This window comes from Petaurus breviceps, unplaced genomic scaffold (genome assembly GCF_028583685.1).
Source record: "Petaurus breviceps papuanus isolate PSGF00001 unplaced genomic scaffold, PetGlider_PUasm1.0 187, whole genome shotgun sequence".
NCBI classification, from domain to species: domain Eukaryota; kingdom Metazoa; phylum Chordata; class Mammalia; order Diprotodontia; family Petauridae; genus Petaurus; species Petaurus breviceps.
In genome coordinates, this window is record NW_027185799.1 from 14715229 (window position 1) to 14730920 (window position 15692).

Here is a 15692-nt window from a genome sequence, read left to right on the forward strand (position 1 = left end):
TACTTATAAGCTAGAGATTACCTGTATTTAAATGGATGTTTATAGCAATACTGCTACCCCTGCTATTTTAGAAATATCTATACTTCTACCTTTTTTAAAAATATGCTTTTACATTTATTACATCATTCTGTTCTTAAAACACCCCCAAGGTAGGTACAATAGATATATTTTATCATTTAAAATTGAGGAAAATACAACCATTTTTATACATATTAAGTGTCTATGTATAGATACATACATACATATTTCTCTCTTTCTTTTTTACTAGAAGAATTTTTAAAAGAATGTTGGTTACTTAGTAACAGAAAAGTCTTCTCTGCAAGAACCTTATCTATCAGTAGATCCAGGTTCAATTTCCAATTAATGTAACTTAGCTTTTCTGTTTTGTTAGAGGCAAAGGCATAGTGCAGTGGAAAAGAACACTGGATTCAGAGTAGAACAAATGTGTCTAAAACTCAGATCTGCCATTTCAGGCAGTAACTTGAGGAAGTTGTTTCATGTATCAGCGTCTAATTTTCCTCATCTTTAAAACAAAGGGATGATCTTTAAGGTTTAGTCCAGCTGTAATATTCAGTGATTTTGTGAAAATTATGTCTAGTCTTAAGTCCAACAGTATAAGGAGAAATAAGCTATAAAAACTAATTTAATGAGGCAGACCTCCCAATCAGATTATCCAACATTCATTTATATTCAAGGTTCTTTCTTAAAAGACAAAACTTTTCTCTCTCTCTCTTTTTTTTTTTTTTTGCATTTTGGAGGGCAATTATGGCTAGTTTTTTGTGTTAAGTGTCTGAGGCCGGATTTGAATGCAGGTCCTCCTGACTCCAGGACTGGTGCTCTATTCACTGTGCCATCTAGCCACCCCAAAGACAAAACTTTTCAATCCAACTCAACAATCATTTATAAATTTTTGAGCCCATGTGGACTTTCAGATCCAGAAACAGCCTTTTAAACTCTAAATAGTATTTGGCAGTATTATTTCTGGTCCTTGCAGAATATGAAACAAAGGGAAATAACAATAAAAGAATTCTAGCTTTTCGAACTGCCAATAAGGCATGTGAAACTAGATTTCTTAGAGATATTTCAAAGGTAAACATCCAAAACAAAACTCATCTTTTGCCCAAAATCTTGCCTCCTAATGTTCTTTCTAGAGAGGGCATTCCCAGTCTCCCACATTTGTAACTTTCATGTAATCCTTGATTCTTTGCTCCCATTCACATTCAAATTTGCTCCCATTCAAATCAATTTACCAAATCTTGCCATTTTTATGTACACATCTCTTACACCTGGCCCTTTCTGGCTTCTTACATAGTCACCCCCTTAATGTAGTACATTACTTCCTGCCTAGATGACTGCAATGGCATTCTAATTGGTCCCTCTGCCTCAATTCTCTTTTCATTCAAATCTATCCTCCACTCAAGTGTTAAAATTATTTTATTCAAGAACAGATCTGACCATATCAATCTTCTACTCAATAAACTCCAGCAACTCCCTATTGCCTCTAGAATAAAATATAAATCCTCCTTTTGATTTTTTAAGTTCTCAGTCTTTAAAAGACTTGGTCTCATCTTACTTTTTCAGCCTCATTATACACTTCTCCCTCTTCCCACACTTTGCCACCAGTCAAACTGGCTTTCTCTCTGTACCTGACATACAACACTCCCTAGTCCATTCTCATGCTTTTGTACTGCAGCTGTCACCCTCACCCCACCTCCACCCTGGAATGTACCCCATCATTGCCCTCCATTACACAGAATCCTCTGCTTCCCTCAAGACTCCATTCGAGCAATAGCACCTACATGAAGCCTTTCCTGATCCCCACAAACGTATAGACATGTTATCTCCCCTGACAGAATGGAAGGTCCTTGAAAGCAATGATAATTTCTTTTTTTTTTTCATCCCCAGTACCTGGTACAGTACCTGGCACATAGTAGGTGCTTCATAATGTTTGTTGATTGGTTATTATAGGAAATCAATTATGATAAAACAATCAAGAAATTTTATTAGGTTTCAAAACTGACCTTACTAAATATAACAGGATAGAAGATATTCAGAGTTAAGATAAGTTCTCCTTCATTAACTAAGTCTGCTGGATTTGATGGCTTCTTTCCTATGGCATGTGATTCCTGATGGGGAAGAAGAATAGAAAAAATGAACAATGAACAAGTAAGCTTCTAGCGAGCAAAAAGCTACTTCATATTTCATGACTGATCATGCTCACGACTAAATACATTACTTTTGAAATTGTGGTTTATTGACAAAACAAATAGTTTAATGAGGATAGAAGAGAAAGTAGATGACCCTATAAATTTCCATGATGTTATAAAATCTGATCTTTTTATCTGTCTGAAAATGCCTATTTTTCTTACGATGAGAGGAGAAATGTGGCCTGAGAGATGAGGCCTGAGAGATGAATACAAGGCCAGGTTCATGTAGGAAACAGAAAAGGAACCAGGAGCAGGGCTACAAACAGATACAAAGTCAGCACTAAGAACAGAACCAAGGAAAGGTGAAAAGGGAAAGCACTAAGCGCAGGGACAAAAGCAAAGCCTGAGCATGTAAGGGCATCAGTCACTGGGATTATATGTAATCCTCCCCCTCCCACCTCCATACTGCCTTCTAGACATTCTGAAAAACTGCCTGGGAATTGTGAGTTAAGCATATAAAATAAAAAGGCTTCACTAATGCTCAAACACTAAACAAGAGGTAATTATTTCATGAGCAGTGACAGAAAAAGAAGGAATCTTACCATCTCATAGGCAAAGGTTTCTTGTCTGCAGATACGATCTACTGTTATGGTTTCTTCTCGATGCTCCAAGGCCCTCTTTCTAAGTCTAGTGGAGTTTTAGAAAGATAAAACTTAAAAAAAACTTTGCCACTGAAATATCAAAGATGTCTATGATTTAAAAGTTGTGTGTAAAACAACTGAAGATTTTCTACAAATAAGTGCTTTAATGCCTATGTTGGAAATTTGTTGATCTCACTGAAAACTGGAAATCTTTACTTAATTCTTTCTGGTGTATTCAATGAAGCTGATTACGTTAAACACCTAAAAGGGAAAATATTTTGTAAAAAAAAAAAAACACATAAAACCACTACTTATCACTGCCATATCAAACTACCATAGGATTATTTAATAGAGCTATAAAAAAAATTCATCTGAAATAACAAAATGTCAAGAATATCAAGGAAATTAATGAAAAAAGTGAGAAGGAAGAGGACTTTAGCAGTACCAGATCTCAAACTATACTACAATTTGGTACTGGGAAAGAAACAGAGAGGTTAAGTGGAATAAATTAGGTACACAATATAAAGAACCTAATGAGCTCAGGGACCCACCATTTGATAGACCCAAGGATTCTAGTCATGGAGCAAGAAGTCATTTAGGTGCCAAAACATGCTGGAAAACTGTAAGAAACTAGTTGGAGACTAATATCTTACACCATATACCAAGATGAGCTCCAAAGGGATACATGATTTAGACATAAAGGATAAAAATCATAAACAAATCAAAGGAACATGGAAATAAACTGTCAGATTTATGGATGGGGGAAGAATTCATGACTGAACAAGAGATAGAGAGCTTCACAGAAGGTAAAATGGACAATTTTGATTACATCAAATTAAAAAGGTTTTCTGATACAGTTAAAATCAGCTGAAAAGCAAGAAATGGGGTGGGAGGGAGAAGAAACTTTATACCAAGTTTCTCTGGAAAAGATCTCATTTCTAAGATATCTATCTAGGGAACTGAGTCAAATTTCTAAGAATAAGAACCATTCCCCAAATGATAAATGCTTAAAGGATATGAAACAAGCAGTTTTTAGAGGAAGAAATACAGTATATCAATATCTGTGGGAAAAAACACTCTAATAATTGCACTAATAAATGCAAATTAAAACAACTCTGAGGTAGTAACGTGCTCCTCTTAGATGGGCTAGGTGGACAAACAAGGAAAATGACAAATGCTGGAGGAGCTCTAAGTAAAACAGGTATTTTAAAAACCAGGTTTTTAAAGTGAAGCTGTAAACTAGTAAAACCATCCTGAGAACTATGACCCCAAAATAACTACACTGTGCATAACCTTTGATCCAGTTATACCACTCTGAGGTCTATTTATGAGTTCAAAGGAAAAGGATGCAAATGTACAAAAAATTTATGGGTGCTCTTCTGGTGGCAGCAAGGAATTGGAACTGTGGGGGTGCCCATCAAAAGGGGAACAGCTGAACAAGTTATAGCATATGAATGTGATGGAATACTATTATTCTGTAAGAAATGATAAAAGGGAATGGTTTCAGAGAAAAGCTAGAAAGATTTGTATGAAACAGATGCAAAGTGAAGAACCAGAAAAAGAAATTAAACAATAACAATGACATATAACTTTAAAAGATTTAGGAACTCGGATCAACAAAATGACCAATTACAATTCCAAAGGATTCATAAAATATGCCACCCACTTCTAGACCTAGAGCATGTGGATGGAGGCATACTTTTTGAGGGGCATGGCTAATGAGGGAAATTTTGCTTGCTTGTTAACAGGTTTTGTTTTTTCTTGTTTTTTCAATGTGTGGAGGAAGGGGAAGAAGAGTGAGAATTCAGAAATATAAATTTAATTAAATCTGATTTTAAATCAAAACTGAATTTCAAAAATTATACTAAATTACATTATTCATGCAGAAAGATGATTACTACTAGATATAATCTGGCTTATTTCTAAATCTGTAAGAAAAAAAAGCCACTACCCACAATCTGAATGAAGCCTAACCTATATGTACTATTCCAATCTCAATTTCTCTTTGGCTAAGTTCGTATAGTATGACAGAAATATAAAACCAGAAAAAACTTTTAGACATCATCTACTAACTCTTACAAGAGTTTTACAGGTGAGGCAATTGAAGCCAAGGAAGGGGAAGCAACTTTCCCAAGGTCACAGAACTAGACAGTGGCAAAAATTCCTTTTGCAACCAATAGTACGATATTTTTATCAAGTGATACTTGGTCAATGATTTAAATGCTTTCCTTCAGGGTGATTTTAAATTTCCATAAATTCATGTGTCTATTTTATGGCACTTACAATTAAGCACAAATAGTAAAAATTAATTTCTTTTTTCCTTGGGAACCAAAATCTTTTTTTTTTTTGGAGGGGAAAAGGAGTTGCTTAGTGTTAAGTGTCTGAGGACAGATTTGAACTCAGGTCCTCCTGACTCCAGGGCCAGTGCTCTATTCACTGCATCACCTAGCCGCCCCAAAATCTTTTCTTAAATGGCTAAAACTTGAAATTTAAAGAAGCGACATAGATTGTTGAGGGTTGTGAAAGCAAATGTCAGAATCTCTATGCCTCCCACTCCCTCCAACCCCTGCCACATGTATAACTAAACATTACGTAGCCCTTTTGTTGGTCAGAGAAAAGAGTATTGCATTATAATGAAATGGGGGAAATATATACACCCACATACTCAATTTGGGCATGTTTATACACACATATTTTTATGTATGTGTATCTGGACAATATTTACTTTGGACTGGACCTGTGATTTCATAAATGTAAAGAGATCCTTTGTAAGGGATTCCCTCTATTAAAGTATATTAGTATCTCCTGTGCTATAGTTTTAGAAAACTGAAAGCTGAAAGGAAATATAGTGAAAGGGAAAGAAAGCTGGTCTTGGCATCAAGAAGACCTAGGGTCAAGTCCTCCCTCTTTCATATATATTGGTTGTAGGACCCTGCACACTGCTGCAGGGCCCCTCCCCCTTATATCACTGAGCTTCTCCTCATTCTAAGACTAAACAGTTCCCCCTCCCCCTGTATATCAATAAATCTCTCCTTATTCTAAGACTAAACAAACAAAGAAAACCTGTATAACAAGTATGCATCATCAAACAAAGCAAACTCCCACACGGGCAACATCCAAAAGTGCACATCTCATTCTTATCTGAGCCCACCGCCTTTTCCTGGCAGCATGTTTTGTCTTCAGTCCTTTGGAATCATAATTTTTCACTGAATGGTTAGGAGTTTCCTAAAGCAGTAGTTACAGGGGACGTCCCTGAGGGGCTGATGCAGTTCCATGTCAGCTCATGATGTGTATCCACTGCTCTGTCAAGTTGTATTCTCTGTGAAATTGACCACCTACCCTTTGAAGAAATACAGTTTAGGGGAATACAATTTAGGAGAATAATTTCTATATCTTGAGCCAGAAAACTATCCAATTTAATTCTCTAAGGGGTATTTGTGTAGGTATGGTTTGGGGTGGAGAGGAACAAAAGCCCAACAAAAGCGCTGGGGAACAGGGCCAAAAAATAAAGTTTGATACTTTGTCTGATTTTAAATTGTTCCTTCGCTTAGGTATCTGCAACATTTTTAACATACAACAAAGTCTTCCAAGACCCAGTCTGGGAAAAAGAAATATGTACTAACTCCTCTTATCAAACTCACTTCATCACAATTTATTAAAGGCATAATTTTACTCAGGTAGACCCACAGAATGGAGTGGGAGGAAGGAACCTCAGGGAGGTCTAATATGGACAAACTGCCACAGGAAGATGGAAAACAGCAGAGTCAAGCAACCTTTTAATGACAATTGAATAATTATTAAGTTTAATTCATCTTCATTTCCTTGCCATCCTTCGGTATATTAGGTCAAATACTTTTCTAGGAATTCCAAAGGCCCAACTAATTAATCAAACAATACCTTACTACTGCAGGGTATTACATTTAGAGTGGGAGGCAGGATAGGAAAGATACAAAAAGGATGAACAGAAAATCTTCTTCCTCAATGAGTTAGCAATCTTAGGGAGTTAAATGATGATAAAAGACAGAATTTAATTCCAGACTGCAAACTATAACAATGCTTCTAGTGAGGGAGAGGTCACAGTGAGCTGGAAAGGTGTAAAGGAAATCCTTATACTGCAAGACTTAAAAATGAGTACTTCAGATGGGGCAGGTAATATTCCAAGAGGTACAGTGTAAACAAAGTAGAGGTGGCAATACAAAAGCCACTTTAAGATAATCATGAATAGATCAATTAAAGTGGGGAAGAATAGTGGGAAATAAGGGATATTAGGGCCAGAATATGGAGGCTCTTGAATACTATCACACTATGGTATCTGGATTTTGTCCTCGAGGTAATGGGAACCCTTGGAAGGTTTTTGGGTAGGGAAGTGACACTGTAAAAATTAATCTGACAGCTTCATGCAATATGAATGAGATGGAGGGAAGGGGAAGGAGAGCAGAGGTAAAACTACTTGGTGAACTTGCTGAAAATTCAAAATTTTCATTCCGACAGACATCTTTTTCTATGAGCTGTTGATTTTTTTTTTTTTTTACTGAAGTGAACTTTTCAAAATAACAAATCTCTCTCTTTGGCACAGCAACACAGGTTGTACTGGATGATGGCAGTGGGAATGAAAAGAAAGATGCGAGACATTACACAAAAGAAGAGTCAAAAGGACTTGGTGGCAGATTGGATATGGATCTCAAGGCACTGGAGAAGTCAAGGCTTACTTTTTTTTTAGCCCAGGTGGTATCTGTATTATTAACAGAAATAGTCTGGAACAAGCAAACAAGATGCTGATGCTTAGAAACCTTAATCATACAAATATGAAAAGAAAATGAAAGAAATTATATTTCTTAGATGGAATCTGACTTGTACTAAAAAGGTATTACAGTATTGTGTGTAGTAAGTATCTTTACTACATGGAAAATGAACTTTTTAAAATCAAAGTCTACCATACCCCAAAGTTACTAGGTTGGTGTCTTCAGGAATGACTTCTGGATCATCCACCTCTTCAGAGTACTTCAACTTATCCAAGCTAAAGATGGAAATGCAATAATTTAGAAGAAGATAACCATCCTGGTCTATTAGGGTGACAATGTACTGAACAATTAAAAATTAAGGTAAAAACTGTGATATCACAAAATAAAACTCCATTCAATGAAATATTTTTGGTACAGTTACTATGAAATGAACAGTAGATGTAATTGGTAGGTTTAACATTTTATCCATTCAACAAATCTTCACTAAGAAAATAATAGCTAATAATAATAAGAGCTAACATCTATACGAAAACTTACTGTATGCCAGGAGCTGTGCTAAGCACTTCTGTTATCTCATCTTTCCTCAAGACAAACCCCGGGAGATAGGTGCCCTTATTACCCCTATTTTATGGATGAAGAAACTGAGGCAAAGATAGGTTAAGTGATTTGCCCAGGGTCATATTGCTTCTAAGTGTCTGAGGCCAGATTTGAACATGAGTGCACCACTATTTCTATTCTTCCAATACTGTTAGTGGCAAAATAAAATCAACAAGTCTTTTTCTTTCTCAGAAAGGTTCTTTTATTGCTGGTCCTTGAGGGAAACTGAACAAAGATATCATCAGTAAGAAGATACTCAACCACAAAAGAAACTCTCAAAACTGGTATCTGTGATACAATGTCACAGATTGTAAGATTCACAGAGATGACAGAATCATGGCCAGAAGGAAAATTAAAGCCAACCTTCCGATTTTAACAGAGGCAACTAAGGCCAAGAGATATGAAATGACTTGCCCAGAGTCACCCAGGAACTGAGATCTAAACCCAGGTCCATTGATTTCTCTCCCCCATTAAACTGTAACCTCCTTGAGGGCAGGAACTGTCTTCTGCCTCTTTTTGCAACCCAACGCTGAGGGCAATCACCTGGCACATAGCAGGCCCTTAAATAATGGCTGATTTGACTCCGATTCCAGTGGTCTTTCCATCACCCACCAAATCCTCTTCCTCTCATGTGTCCATCATCCAAGGGTTTCCTTTATCAGCTTTTGCTGTTCTTAGGAAGGTGGTATCAAACTTCCTAAGTAACAAAGGGATGATAGATCGCCAGAGTCTCTTTGGAGTAACCCCTCCCCTTTTCCTTCTTACTCACCTCTAGTTAGCTTCCCCACCCCCCAACAGTCCTAAATAGACTACTTCATTTATGGAGTGTGGGCAGAACAGGAGTTCAGACCGGGACCATCCTCCCCGTGCCCCCTTCCTGGCCCAGGGGCCCCGCGCACTCACCCACACACGAGGCTCAGCTCGGCCGCGGTCTCCAGACTGCAGCCCAAGTCCTCGGCCACCGCCGCATCTTCCTCGCCGGCTTCGGCTCCAGCCCCGTCCAGGCTGCTGGGCGCGGGCGGCTCCAGGGAGAAGTCACGGACCCCAAGAAGCCTTTCCTTCCACAGGTTCCCCACTGTCCGCACGAGGAAGGGCTTTGTGTTCAGTTCCGGGATCTCGTACTCCGGGAACCTGAACCCGTCCGCACCGCTGGTGGAGCCGCCACCGTCGCCAACAGAAGCCGCAGCCATGTCCGATCTCCTCCGTTCCTCGTTCCGAAAAAACCGAGTTTCCAACCCCTCCCCCCACCCGCCGCCACTCCCACCACAGCCGGGAGCGCAGGGCGTGGCGGGATTTGTAGTCTCGAGCAGAGCCCTCCCCTCTCCAACGCTGAGAGCTCAGCCATGAGAGAAGAACGAGGCACTACATTTCCCAGAAAGCTCCGCTCATCAACAGCACAGCCGTCCCGTCCTGCCCCGCCCCGTCAGTGCGCAGCAGAGAAAACCTCAGGAGCGTGTCCTCAGGTTGCATTGTTCTCTGCTTTGGGAGGAGCTGCCGAGTGGGAGCGGTTCTAACTGTGGGCCCTGTGGCCTGCTAGGGGACTTCCCAGAAAATGCTCTAGGCTTTCACTATGGGGACTCACCCCAGCTCCCCCACCCACAGACCTCTTGTTCTCCTAATGCCTTCTAGATGTTTAAAAAAAAAGTCTGGGGCGGAGAATCCTTCCAGTCAAATGATCTGGGTCACGTTCCGGACATTCACCCATTGCAAGGAACCTACCTTCTTGGGAAGGCAGAAGGGGACGTGGTTTTGACTCCTGACTGCCAGATATTTGGCTCAGAAGCTGAATCTGGAGGTTACTGACATCTAAGATCTAGACTTGGAAAGGCCACCCAGTTCAAACCCCTTATTTAACAGATGATGGAATTGAGGCCTAGAGATGTTAACTGACTTTCCAAGGTCATGCAGTTGATAACAGAACTAGAATTCAGGTTTAGACCATGTGACTCCAAATTCACCTCTCCATCTTAGAAATAATAGCAAGAATTAGTACTTAAAATAGGAAATTGCAAGAGTTTCTGATACAGTCCCAAGACATTTCTGTCTCCATGCCACAGGATGGGGTATCAAAACATACACATATGCCCTGCCCACCCCCAAAGAAGGCATTTTTCAGCTATTTGCCTAGGTGCAAAAATTCCTTGTTTATAGCTCTGTTTCTGGACTTCACTTTCCTCATTTAACATGAGAGGGTTGTTTTGTTGGTAGTACAGGTCCATTCATTAAACTGGGCACCATGGACTATCTCATTTGTGTAGCAATACACATAAAATGCATCTGCAATGTAATGCCAAGCAGAGGCAACTTCCCAAGGTTCAGAATACCAGCATAGGTGCTCTCCATTTTATTCAGTGACAAACCAAGAACAGAGAAGATCAAAGTATGACATCATTCAAAATACAGCATCTACTAAGTGTGATTAAATAATCTCCAAGTACTACCCCACCTCAGGACCTCATATTCATTCAATCAATTACAAAGTCCCTGTTCTAAATACTACTCCACCCCTAGGCTGTACCTTCATTCAGTCCACCACAAAGCCCCTCTTCTCAAATGGAGATTAGTTTCCAATCTAAGTAAAGTACATTCATTTGTTCAACCATAGAACACAAAAAGGTCAAAAGTTCCCCACCCCTGGATCACAATTGAATCTACCCCAGAGTTACATCAAGTTTAAGCACAGCACTTAATACCCAAATGGAGGTCTTTTCTTCATCTTGACATGAGGCAAGTTCTCAGCAATCTTAGTTCCTGGGGAGACAAGGCTTAGCAAGGCCACAAGATACATTGCCAGTCTCTTCATTAATTCATCCTCTGTCTGTAGAAGAGTCCTAGAACCCCTGAAAACATTAGCAAAACCCTCTCCTAGGATTTCTGTAAACATACAACAAGAAAATCCTTCTTCAGGTCTTCTGAACCAACAGAAAGGTTCCCAGACCCCTGCAACAACAGCACTGTCCTTCACCAGTGGACAGTATTCACTCTCTGTCTGCAGGACAGTCTCAGTAGCTCTGAACCAACAGAAAGGTTCCCAGACCCCTGCAACAACAGCACTGTCCTTCACCAGTGGACAGTATTCACTCTCTGTCTGCAGGACAGTCTCAGGAGCTCTTAGCCAACAGCCAGGTTCCAGGACTTCTTCAACAAAAGGACTGTCTTTCACCAGTGGACAAATCTGGCAAAACAACATCAAAACAGACAGACAAAATACCAGCAAAACAGCCATGTCTCCTCAGTCCTTGGCAGCTCAGGGGGCAGGTCTCAAAAGTCCAGGACAATTCAAAGTGGCTCCCGGCAATTCTCTCAGTCTCTCTCTCTGCCTCCACGAGGGTGCTGCTTCCAAAAAGTTCTTCTGCCTCTCTCTTGTCTCTCCCAATCTACATCACCAGCTCCTCCCAGTTTGTGTCTCTCTTTTCACATCAACAAGCCCATCCCACAGGTGGGATTAACAAGCTCTGGGTTTTAACACAATCAATTTGAAAACCAAGTCAATACAGGGGAATCTTTATATTCCATTACTATCACAGCATCCAAGTTGAAATTCCATATTTTTGGAATTTTCATATAATGCTCATTTCAGGTGAATGTTAACTGTAGCAAACTTTTTGACCTCTTCAGCTGCTTTCATTGACCAAACTCCTGCCCCTATATAGTTGGTATACCTTCCCTCTTTTAAGTCAGTCAGGTTTAAGGGTACAGCACTCTATTGTATTCTACAGATCCACCTTCTTGTGCACACACATTTAAAAAATAAAAACAACAACAACCCACCTTGTAGTTGTCAGGAATATATATATTTATATACACATATATACATACATATGTGTGTGTATATATGTATATAATATACATCATATATAATTATCATATAAGATTCTGTTGTATGTACAATTTTAGTGAAATCAGATTATCTGTAGTCCATTTTAAGAACACTTATTCCAAGTCTGTTATAGTCTAACAATTTTTTCTTTACCTCTAGTAATATCAAGCTCAGGAGCTTGGGAGGTCCAGCCTGAACTTCACCACAATGCATTTGAGAGAGAAAGATAGTCAATTATAGGAACAGAATCTGCTTCAGGTTAAATAATTTTCTAGTATAGACCCTATATCAAGATAAGAATATCTACTTTTAATGTGACTCCATCCATAACTATGTCCCTACCCTCTATAGCTGATTAAAACTAGAAGTGACCTTAGAAATCACTAAGTCCAAACTCATTTTATGGATAAGGAAACTGAGGCCCAGAAATGGGAGGTATTTATATAGTTAGTTCTCGACAAGGTAGGCCTGTAATTCAAGCCACCTATACACTACATTACTGTTGGCAACCCTCATAATTTTCTGCATGAAAAGAATAATAATCTAGAGTTATTAAAGGCTATTGATAAGAAAATAAGAGAAGATAAATATGCTAAATTGTCTAGCTATTATAGGCTTACCATTTGTTCAGAGTTGTCCCACATTTCCATAGAATTTGCCTAAATGAATCTATAGCTGACTGGGGAAGCCCCTGAACCAGTTCCTACAGAAGATAAATAGAAATTGCATTCAGTGTTTTTCTAAATCCAACCCTCTTTCCATCATACCATAATGCCTTGCTGATCTCATTTAGAGTTCCAACAGTTCAATCAAACTTTGTAAATGCTCTAAAAAATGTGATTCTTAACATCCTCTATGTGTTTTCTACCATTCCTCTTCTCTACTGCAATACTTCTTCCCACCTGTGGAAATAGTAGGAAGTCATATGAGAGCAAGGACCATTTAAATTTTTATCTCTTTCATGAATTATCATGACCAAAGAATCCATCACCTAGTGACTACTCTGACAGTGATGAGCCTGTCCATACTTAGTCTGATTTTTGGATAGCAGACTCAACCTGCCATCGGTGCCATACTTAGAAGCTTTTCTTGGTGGTAAATAAGACTCAGAAATAATTGTTCTTTACTTCCATATGCCTAGAGAATTCAAGGTCAGCTCCATGTATGGTAATACATTTAAGTAGGGTTTTTCTCATAATAAACTAAAATTTCCATCCTTTAAATTTTAACCACCTAGCAATTATATAGCCTCTCTTCTTGACCAGTCCCCTTTTCAGCTTCCTTTTGTGTGTTGTCTACTCTCATTAGATTGTAAACTCCTTGAAGACAGGGACTTTCTTTGTATTCTGGATTCTTAGCGCAGTGCTTGCCGTGTAAAGGCCCTTTGATGTAGTGACTCTTCTCTAGGCTCTAGTTCCCCAGGCTCTTCAATTTATTCTTGTATGTTGTAGGCTTAAATTTGCCATAGTCTAGCAGGTTCCAGGTTTTTCATGTTTAAAATGCAATCATCATTATAAATAATAAAAATCCAATTAATTACTTTAATATATAAGGTTTTATAACACATAATATCAGCATAAAAGATAACAAAGTACAACTCCCCTTCAGAAACCTTCTGAATTTATTTCTCATACCTTTCATTTCACTTCTTTTGTAGTTCAAACTACTAGGCTTGTAAAGCTCCAAGTGAGGCCAAGCTGGAGAGTAAAGTCTGGCTCTGGCTAAAATGCTTTAAATATTCTCAGGAGCCAGCCCAAACTTCCACTAACTGTATGATATAATTTTGAGTCCTTTCAACATCATGGTATTATTCTGAAAAATTTATTTATAACCCTTGGGCCAAAGGTCCTCTCCTTGCACAAGGATCCCTGGTTAACTGTGGAGGTAGTATGTTCCAGGAAAGTCAAACCACCACCACAACTGTCACCACCACCATGATTACCATGTCCCTTCAGTACCTGATGGAGTCTGTTCAGGACCTTGGGCTAAGGAGTTTTGGAAATAATAGTGCCTCCAAACCAATGGACTTATTTCCAGTTCAATCATCCACATCCATGGCTTTCCACAGCCATCACTGAAGAGAGAAATCACTGTGGAAAGAGGACCCACCTCCCTTATCACCATTAGCAGCAACTGTTGACCAACCACCACCAATAGACAAATAGATACCCGAGCCCTGAGAATGGTGGCCCTCCCTAGAAAGTCAAGTCTTTCTCCTCCTTCAGAGACCTGTATAATTTCTATGACTTCCAGGGTGGGGGATCCAGCAAGGGAAAAAAACAAGGTGTAGTCCTTGCCGTATTTTTTTCTGATCATCATTTCCTACAGCTTATTTCATCTCCCAGAAAGTAGTGGTCATTCTTAACAAGCCTTGCTCACTATCCTTTGGAACTCCTGAAGGATTTGTCTAAGGAGCCTTTGAATAACTCTGTTTCTACCACAGATCAATAACTCTCCAGCAGATGGCGCACATTGTCTTCCACTGGGAACCATCTCTTTGTTGTTCAGCTGTTTCAGCACCTGTTCAACTCATTGTGACCCCATTTGGGGTTTTCTTGGCAAAGATAGTGGAATGGTTTGCCATTTCCTTCTCCAACTCATTTTACAGATGAGGAAACTGAGGCAAAAGGGGTTAAGTGACTTGCCCAGGGTCAGCCAGCTAGTCTTGAGGCCGGATGTGAATTTGGGTCTTCCTGACTCCAAGGCCAGCATTCTGTTCACTATGAAATCTTTTTGTACACCTGGGTTTCCTAATTCCTGCATTCCTGCTCCAAGCTTCTCTGAGGGTGCTGTAGGAATGTTTCCCTTTGGTATGATTCCAATAAGTTTCTATTTTCTATCTCCAGCTGGTTTATTTTCTTTTTTAACCCAAGTTAAGGACAATTTAAAAATTTTACTTTCTTAAAATATTTTATTTATACCTTTTATTTTTATATCATAGTCATTTTGGGGAGAAAAAAATTTCTTACTACTCCAGGTTGCAGTCTTCCTAACGACAAAGAAAAACAATTAAAGACAAACATATGGTATAGTAATGGCATCTGACAATGTTTGCAATAGTCTGCTCTGGCAGTTTCCTTGCTTCTTTGTGGTCAGGTACACTTCCTTATTTGTTTCTGGGACCACAATTGGTTTTTCAAGTATCTAAATATAAGACTTCACATTTATGCTTGTTAAGTTTTGCTTTATTAGATTAATCTTGACATTCAGCCTGTTGGGTCCTTTTGAATCCAGATTCATCCAATATTTTAGCTATGCCTTCCAACTTTGTGGTCACCTGCAAATTTTATATGTATGTTATCTCTGACTTTATTTAAGTGATGATAAAAATGTTACATAGTAAAAGGCTGAGCAGAGATTTTTGGATCCCTGCTGTTTTAGATAATTTAGGGTGACACAGGGGAACCCAGAAAGAGAGATTTAAAGGTAGTACCTGGGCAAGCCCATTCCCTTACTGGGTTGACTGAGTCAGAAGGGAACATGACAGACCCAGTTTGGGACCACACTGGGATGTCAATTGTCAACACCTTCACTTCATATGGGCTCTCGAGTAGAATATTAAATTTTCAGGAAATTGGAAAATACTACATATAAGGACTTCATTGTTTTGTTGATTTTTAGACTTTAAAAGCAATGGAGAAAGTGCAGTAGTAATTAACTGCTGCTGCAGTCTTGCTTCTGCCAATTGCTATTTCTCCCTTCTCTTTCTCCTAGTCAGAGTTCCCAATGTAACCCTTATTTGGAA

The 15692-nt window shown here is 39.0% G+C and overlaps 1 protein-coding gene across 3 annotated transcripts in view; it reads right to left on the reverse strand.

The window, feature by feature from the left end:
- Positions 1-9382, reverse strand: part of SNAPC3 (small nuclear RNA activating complex polypeptide 3) — a 40395-nt gene extending 31013 nt beyond the window's left edge. The window contains exons 1-5 of one of the 3 annotated variants that reach the window (XM_069090680.1): positions 9031-9163; positions 8671-8824; positions 7728-7805; positions 2750-2834; positions 2022-2126 (exon numbers count right to left, since the gene is read on the reverse strand). In XM_069090680.1, coding sequence (XP_068946781.1) covers positions 2022-2126; positions 2750-2834; positions 7728-7805; positions 8671-8732 — 330 coding nt within the window. In that variant the 5' untranslated portion in view covers positions 8733-8824; positions 9031-9163. Of the gene's footprint in view, positions 1-2021; positions 2127-2749; positions 2835-7727; positions 7806-8670; positions 8825-9030 lie in introns of all 3 variants that reach the window. The other 2 variants (XM_069090679.1, XM_069090678.1) reach the window with 2 other exon arrangements.
- Positions 9383-15692: the final 6310 nt, after the last annotated feature.